Source organism: Rhamphochromis longiceps, linkage group LG17 (genome assembly GCF_057381845.1).
Source record: "Rhamphochromis longiceps isolate RC_006_pf linkage group LG17, R_longiceps_female_GT1.1, whole genome shotgun sequence".
NCBI classification, from domain to species: Eukaryota; Metazoa; Chordata; class Actinopteri; order Cichliformes; family Cichlidae; genus Rhamphochromis; species Rhamphochromis longiceps.
This window is the reverse complement of record NC_140573.1, coordinates 21,547,177-21,555,852: the sequence shown is the minus strand read 5'-3', so window position 1 is coordinate 21,555,852 and position 8,676 is coordinate 21,547,177. Positions and strand designations below refer to the sequence as shown.

Here is an 8,676-nt window from a genome sequence, read left to right as displayed (position 1 = left end):
GTAGCAGGTGTGGGAGCTATTGGGGATCCAACAGGAATCAGTGAGTAGACAAACCTCTCAGAAAACTGTACATGTACACGTGATAATGACTAGAAGAAAGAGAGAATCCAGAGGCGAGATGTATGTATATATATATATATATATATATATATATATATATATATATATATATATATATATATATATATATATATATATATATATATATATTGTAGGGCAAATGTGATTGTGCTCAAATTTGCAACATCCCATAATCACTGTCCATTAGATCAGAAGCAACATAGACTAACTAAAACCACCAAACAATGAGAAATTATGAACAAATGATACAAAACGATACAAAATGACCAAAACATGATAAGATTATCTCAAATGAAATAAAAACAATCACCAAGAAAAGTGTGGAGGTTTACTTGTCCACATGTAGCTATCAGTCAGTTTTTGGGCCTCAGGTATGATTAAAAGAAACCCAACAGTGAGCAGAGAAGGAGACGTTTGGGTTACCTGAGTCTGTTTGAGGCACAGCTTTAGTGTGGTGGCTAACAAACTGCTCACTGATGAACGTATGGTGCAGCTCTGGATTGTTTGTAAGGTCAGTGAAGAAGTTACAGAGGCTAAAAGGTGAGTCGTGAGCATTTTTATCAATGCCGATCCCCCGAGAGAAACTTCAGAAGTGCACAATCCGTGTGTTATGATTTATCCTCCTCATCATCGTCATAATCCTCCATCAGTCAGTGATCTGAATGTCAAACAGGCTGCAGTGACTCATTCTCGCAAAAATAGGGTTTAAGTTTAGACAATTACACAGAGGTTCGCGGCGGAGCACAGTGTGCTCTGCGTTTGTCGGCAGACTCGTAGAGTCATCGTTCCACATCGGTGGAGAAGATTTAAAAACGAGCGAGGGAATCCTGACCTTTTCACGCGTCAGCAGCTTCTGCTCCAATGTCTTCAGTCAGCTGTGAAGGTTCGTCATCAGTCTCTCTGAAAGCGACAGCGGTGGAGTCATTCATTAAACATCAAGAATGTCACCAAGTGCTCAAGTGTGACAGACATCACTCCAGCTATCCTGTAAAGTGCTGATTTATTCTTGACTCCAGAGAGAATGTTTTGCTTTTTACTCCAAATTTCAGTTTTCTGCTTTGTTTTACAGACGTCAGTAAATAAACTAAAGAACTGGATTTAGTATCTGTCAGCACAAGATGATACTGATGCGAGACGTGCTTGGTGCGTGTAATTTGATAACACAAAGTAGGAAGCACAAATAAGTCTTCATAACAGCTTAGTTTGCTAGTCTTAAAAAAACATTCTGATTGGGTTTCTCACGCTGAGTTGGTTCAACACATCGTCCCTTGATTGAGTAAATCTGAGAAGATTTATTATCTATTTATCTAGGATTGTGTGGAATTTCGTGTCTTAACATCATTTTCCATAGCTGAATGCCAAAAACAGTTTTTCCTGTATTGACCACTGGAGGCTCCAGCAGTGAGTCAGCCCCTATAGACTGCAATGTAAAATATTCTACTTTAGATCCTGATACAAACACCGTTTTGGTCTATGTATTTAAGGTAATGTAACAGCTGTGCACAGGTCATCTTTTTCAATTTAGGGGCGTGGCCTCTTTGACAGAAAGCTAAGTGGTGACAGCTGTAGCTGCTAGCTGTATGCTATACTACACCTAAGCTAATTGGAGTTCCTGAACTTGACCTCTGGACTGTGTTTGTGCTGTTAGAGCCTTTTGGAGCATTTTTAATTACATAATTTGACCAATATAATGGCTGATGTGAAATTATTGTACTAACAGACTGTTCAAGAAGTCCATGTTCTGGTTCTCTGGTGAGTGAGTGGGATTTTATTCTGATGTTAATGATTACCATTTGGTAGGTATCTTTGTCTGTGCAATATAATCACTTTTGGTTCTAAAGAATCTCACTTGGCAGTGGCCAAAACACTAAAGCTTCACTGAAGCTTCAACAAGCCATCTCATGGGTGACACAGTGGCTTCTGTCTTTTATATATAGTTTGTGGCACCTTTACTTGCAGGCTCTTACTCCACCACTGGGTCTGCATCTGACTGCTGTGGCTCCCATGAGGTTCTGACTGAGTGGCTGTTGGTGAGACTCAGAGGATAAGTTCCCATAGGTTTCTATGTTGGTTATGTTTCAAAATAATACACATATATACAAGACAGTTTGACTGTCATTTATTTGTTCTGTTCTTTCTGGAAAAAAATAGAGAGACAGCTCAGTGCAGTTTAGGCCACACACCTTTATTCATGTCACAAAACTAAAACTTCATTCTCAGTTTTACAAATTAAAACAAAAGACACTCAAATATTTTACAGTCGTTTACAAGATAACCAGAAATCAGGTGAAAGGATGAAGTTTGAACCATTCAGGTTTTAACAAAGCTTATGAACTTCTTTATTTTTATTTATTTTAAGTGCTGGTCATAGAAAAGTGCAGCAGTCAAACTGCCACAGAGCACACATACAAACAGTCATGCTTTTCTTTATTTCTTTTTTCCTCTTTTTTGTTAAATTTGCTCTGGTGCTATATCTGAACAAAGTGGGCGGAGCCAGAGACACCACCCATATCTTTTTTTTTTTTTACACAAACAGCACATTGATTGTTTGTTTTTTTTTAATCTTGTTTTTCACCCTCAAGCTCACATTAAATTTGGGTGGAAGCTCATGCAGATCATGCAGGATGTGGACAATGACCATGCAGCACACTTACTTTAAATATCATTATCTGAAACCCAGTTTACACACAGTCATTTCATTTGTTTGAAAGTTAAAACCAAGTAGCAGCTTCTTAAGCTCAAAGGTGAAGCTAAAATCTGCAGTTCCTCTAATGTCCACTAGAGGCTCTAGCAGTGAGTAAACCCCATAAGCTCCCACATTAACACGTCCAGCTTTACAGCAGAAACAAACATGTTTTTGTTGGTCTCTATAGATAATTTCCCCCTTCATAATAACTGTAAGTGGGGAGAATGTTTTTGTAACTCACCTGTTCAAATTTTATTAAGGCTTACTAAGTTTCTGCTGCTATGGGTGTGGCCTCTTTGGCAGGTGGATACACATATAGATGGTTGTAGCTGCCAGGCTTCACCTCAGCTAACTGGGGTCGGTGAGGAGCATTTTTAAAGGCTTGCTTAGAAACATGTGATGAAAAAAAATAAATTACAAAAATTGTAAGGCCAAAATGTTACAGACTTTACTTGAAATGGAAACACCAAACACGGAAAATGAACCAAATAAACCGCTCAGTGGATACTGAATGGTGTAAATGTCAAAGTACAAATGAGATCTTTTTGATTGATTCAGTTGATTTGGGACAGCTAGCAGTGGACAGTTGTTGCCTCAGTGGAAGTAGTTTCCCTGGATCTTCACAATGAGGGTAAAATGAAGTGTGAGGTTGACAGGAGGCAGAGTACAGAGGACTAATGCAGAGGACTGTTGTGGTTCAGAGGAATCTGAGCCTAAAGGCAACATTTCTGATTTACCAGACCACTTTCTAGACCTGGGAATGACCATCTGGACTGTAGTGCTTAACTTGTTGTGAACAGTCTACTATTTAGGGTTAAGTTCAGATTCACATCTATACTTTTATTTGGAATTTTCACCTCTGCAGAAGTCGTAGAAACAGAAGTGAACGAAGGTAAAACATTTAATTTGAAAGGCAGCATCTTGTTTCTTTAAGTGAGCTTGTTTAGCATTTGGCTAAACTACAACCGAACCCTAGCGCCAGCAGTAAGCGTTTCACCAGTGACCTGGTGGATGTTTAGAGGTCAATCTGTCGCCACCGCAAACCTGACTTCAAATTACTTACAAGAAAAGAAAAAAAGAATGGATGAATTCACAGATGAGCTTAATAATGCTCATTGAGGTGCACATGTATGACAGTATAAATTAAACTGAAGAGAAAATCAAATGTTGACATTGGGCCAAAATGAACAAACATTAAAAAATGAAAGATTTCTCACAGTCTACACAGAAAGAAAAAGATTGTCACAGTAGCTTGTATTTACAACAATATGTACACACATTTACTGTACATACACCCACACACACACACACACACACACACACACACACACATGCAGCATCCTTTTGCTCAAGTAAATTACTTTTGTACATCTGGGTAAAATTATGCTTCCTTAGTCCAAAACAAGAAGTGTAAATGCTCCTGATTACTGAAGGTACATGAGATCGGATCTTTCTAATGTAAACCCATTTGGAGAGTTAAAAGTGTCAAATGGAGACAGTAGACAAGGCTTAAATCGAGAGAGAAAGCATGTTTTACAGATTTAGCCTGTTTAAGGTGGATTAAGGGCTCAAAGGTACATTCCTCCATGCTGAATCATTTGCCACAGGACACTTGGTTCAATATGAACCTTCTGTTTCTTATTCCTATGATCCCAAGTCTTTTAATCTTTAAGTACTTACCACCAGAACACAATCTAGAGCGAGTTGCACCTGAAACACCAGGTGTCCCCCTTTCATTTACTAGCATCATTAACCTTTAAAGCTGCAGTGACTGTGCGAATATTATGAATCATGCATGAGCTGTTAACTCACACTAGATGTTTTGATGACCCTTACTGCAGCCCGAAGCTCATCTTGTGTCCTGCTCGCACTCTTACATTCAGTATTCTGACATCATAATGCGACCATGTTTAATTTGAACACTCATGATTGGGAGAGGAGATGGTTTACTCCGTTTGGAGGACCAGTTGTGATGTTTTTCCCAGGTGTTGAACACGAGCTTCAGCTCTCCGTCTCCTGACGCCTGTTTTCAGGATGGACTGTGACGACACTCACAAGGACGCTGCACTTTTCACACACACCCGCGAAAACATGAGCTGTTACCAGAAGCATGCGGGGCAACATTTGGTAACACTGCGCTGTAAATTGTGTCATATTTCAAAATAAAAGCTGCTGAATTTATACCCTTGATAATGCGTGTGTTTCTGTGTGTGGGTGTCTGTCCTCGTCAATAAGATTAATGGACCAAACATAGGTCCCATCTTCTCCTGCTTTTCCTAATTTGTACTTCTTCAGAGTTTTGCCTTTGCCTTGGACAGTTTGCTGCAGGAGAAAAAAAAAGATGGTGGAGAAGGTAGACAACAACAGAAACTGGTGGGGAGTTCATGGTGAGCACCCTTCATTTCCTTTCACCATCCTTTGCTACATTTGCTGCCTCACAGTCCTGTCAGTCAGTCTGCTGTGGATTATACATACGGTACATGTTTGTGTTGGTTTTGTCTCACTTGACAAAGCCTTGATGTGCCTTCTGCAGCCATCAGTTTTCATTATTCTCATGGTTGTGTGTCTGAAAATAATTTGTGACTGTATTAAATGTTGGTCACTGCTTTAAACCCATTAGGACAGGACAGATAAAGTAAAACAGGACCTGGGACACACTTTTTTTCACAGAAAATTACACTAAATCAGCTGATTTCCCTACATGAAGAAATCCCATCCAAACAGGGCTTGGTCATCTGTTACACTTAATAATACTTTACTTTATAGTTAGTTACAGCTAATCAGGGGCTCTTTGATTGCAGTGACCAGCTGGCACAACGTTTTCTTATTTACCTTTTGTCAAGTGAGACTTGAAACCTTTTGTGTTTGTGTTCAGTTTATTGAAGTGTCGCTAAATGTTGTGCGTCACTCTTTGCTTTTCCTTGTCCCACTTCCTCGTCTTCTTCTTTGACACCTCCGACAAGTACCAGCACCTGCGTCGAGTCACATGACTGTTTCTCTGCATCCTCGTCGTACGCTAAATCCAGTGTGCATGGCCTCAGACCTCCAGCTCCGCCTCCTCCTCTTCTCGGCCTGCGTAGCTTCAGTAGTGCCACGCCCTTGCAGGTGCATTTGGCCAGTGCGGCCAGTTCCTCCCTGGCGAGCGGGTTGAAGAGGAGGTAGAGCAGAGGGTTGACACAGGCTGGCAGTGGGGCAACAAGCAGCAGAACCCCCTTCGCTGCCTCTGGTCCAGCGGCTGGTAGGCGCAGGAGGGAGGAGAACGTAAGGAAGGCAACAGGGAGGTAGAGGAGGCAGTCAGAGAAGAGCAGCCAAGCCACATGTCGCGTCAATGCTGCTTCCTCCTCTGAGCTGGGTGGAGTCTTGTGGGCGCGACAGTAGAGATGAGTGTAGGAGAACGTCATGAGAAGGAAGCAGAGGGAGTCGAAGAGCACCAGAGACACGGAGAAGGCTAAGGACGACGATGATGATGAGGAAGGTAGCGGTAAACAGAGAGAGGTGCTGCTGTGTCCGGCCACCAGGGAGGGCATTGTGACAGTGAAGCCCAACAGGAAACACAGACAGATGGAAACACGGAAGGATAACGGCGATGAAGAGTGACCTGGATTTTTTTTAAAAAGAAAAAAAAAAGAGTGAAATCAGAAATCAACTTTTAAGAGTGTCTGAATGTTGGCAGATGAAAATAATAATATGTGCTGGATATCAATGACAAAAAAAATTTTGCTTTGAAAACTGTATGTAGACAGTAAACATGTAGACATGTTAAAGTCAATATCCAAATTAAAGTACTGATGAGCTGTTAAAGATGAGTTTAAGCAAAGAATGTCTTTTAGGCTATTTTTATTAATCATGAAGCCAAAAGTCATCTGGACAGAAAAGTTGATTCTGTTTATCTGGACGTAGCGTTTTCAGTGGGAGAAGCGTTTCATCACACATACAAGTGACTTCTTCAGTCTCAGCTGACTGCAGGTTTCCACAACCTTATAAACAGTACCTTTGAATAATGATGGAAACTAACCCACTGAATGAACAATGATAAGGACGCACACATCCTGGACAGGGAGGAACGCTGGTGTGAGCGGGGAGTCAAGGAGGCCATTTATGTAAAAAGGGAAAGACCTAAGTCGAGGAGGGGGCCTAAGGGCACCTCTTTCACCATCTTACAATGCTGTGATTGCAGCCAACTCTCTCTGAGGTACTCATGGCCACTGATCAATGGTCACTGGTCTCCATCTGAAAGCGCTACATCCAGATGAACAGAATCAGCTTTTTGGGATTTACTTACCTGCAGCATGCATCAAAACACAAAATGTCATCACTTTGGTGAAATTAGTTCCCCAAAATCATACAAGTTCACTTTCTTTAAAATTCAATTAGGGTTTGGTGGCTTTAATTTTTATCTCTGAGTTTGGTGATGCCTGATGTTTTTGGATATAAGAACAGTGTCATCTGCATAAAAATAAGCTTTGCAGATTTTGAATATATAACATGATGAAATGTACAGTTTTGGCATATAGAACTGTGTCATCTATGTAAAAAAATTACATAATTTTTTCACATGAAATTATGTAATGTGCATAAAAAATATGTTATATCTGTGGCATATAAAATAGTTGTGTTGCTTTGTAAAAATCGACTTGGACACATTTGGGTGGTAGAGACAATAATGTTGGTGTAGAGGGTAAATAAAAGCTGCTGGATCTACATATATGTTTCCTCACCACTGTTGCTAGCAGTTTTGCTGTGTCCTACAGTGGTGGCCACGCATCGCTCTAGAGCTGCAACGGTAAGGAGGAAGAGGCTGGTCTGTGACGCAAACACACAAAGGAACCCACTGAGTCGACACAGGAAGCTGCTCTCCCACTTTGCCCCGTACCTGGAACATACAATGTCAAAACACATCTGTCTCCACTCATAAAATCTTCGATTGTTTTGTTTTTGTTCACCACTATACACTCAGGTTTAGTACTCATCACTACATCTTATATACAACAGATGGGTAGTCTCTCTGACAGATGTGATACATGTATTTTATTGTTTATCTATAAGGTTCCTATTGGCAAGCTTCTCATGCCAATAGGAATGACAAGCTTGTCCTAAGACTCCAGAGTGCTCTCACTGTATCTATCACTACCCTGCCTGTTTTTGAGAATCTCAGAAATCAACTGTTCCCTGCTTCCAGAATAAATCCACAATGTCTCACGAGTCCCCAAAAATTACGTCATTGTCTGGATTCCTGTGTGCCCAAGGTCCCTGTAATCCACAGTGCTTTCAAAGCATTCTAATCCGACTGATTTTAAGGTAATTAAAAACACTCTTTGGAAAAGTAGTCCCAAATTCCTCTAATAATCAATCCCTAATTTCCTTAATACATACAGTATATCCCCCCTTCTCCTTGATCTCCTCCTAAATCCCTCGAGTGATACCCAGAGTCCCCAGTCTGTTCTGGTTTGGTGTCCTACCTCCAGAAGCTCCCGAATGTCCAAGCGTCCACTGCCGCCAACCAGCCGCTCCACACTCCCATCAGGCCATTCACCAGGGCAAGTAAGCCAATCAGTAGTTTGGGGGGAGTGAGAGAAGTGGCTGGAGAAAAGAAGACTGAAAGGACGACAAGACTGTTGCTGACCAATGAGATTGCTGCGATAAGCCAAACCCCACCACGGATCATCCAGCTGCCGAGCAGGTGGAGGCAGGGACGGAAAGGTCCTGCAGGAAACATAAACCATTAACACGATCTTTTAAATGTTTTTGTACACACAACTAGTATTTATGCTTCTGTAATGATAAAAGTCCCTTCCTGCAGCGCCCTCTGGTGTTTTACATTTAAAACAAGTATTTATTTTTAATTAAAACAAAGATATAAGATATGGATATACAGAAATGATTGTAAGCCAAAGAAGTGTGCCTCTAAG

At 40.9% G+C, this 8,676-nt stretch overlaps 1 protein-coding gene across 2 annotated transcripts in view; it reads right to left on the bottom strand.

Annotated features, from left to right (window-relative positions):
* Window positions 1–2,245: 2,245 nt before the first annotated feature.
* LOC146649656 (leucine-rich repeat-containing G protein-coupled receptor 5-like) overlaps window positions 2,246–8,676 on the bottom strand; it is a 53,714-nt gene continuing 47,283 nt past the window's right edge. For both annotated transcript variants that reach the window (XM_085386206.1, XM_085386205.1), the window contains exons 18-20: window positions 8,227–8,470; window positions 7,486–7,640; window positions 2,246–6,365 (exon numbers count right to left, since the gene is read on the bottom strand). In XM_085386206.1, coding sequence (XP_085242332.1) covers window positions 5,644–6,365; window positions 7,486–7,640; window positions 8,227–8,470 — 1,121 coding nt within the window. In that variant the 3' untranslated portion in view covers window positions 2,246–5,643. The remainder of the gene's footprint in view (window positions 6,366–7,485; window positions 7,641–8,226; window positions 8,471–8,676) is intronic.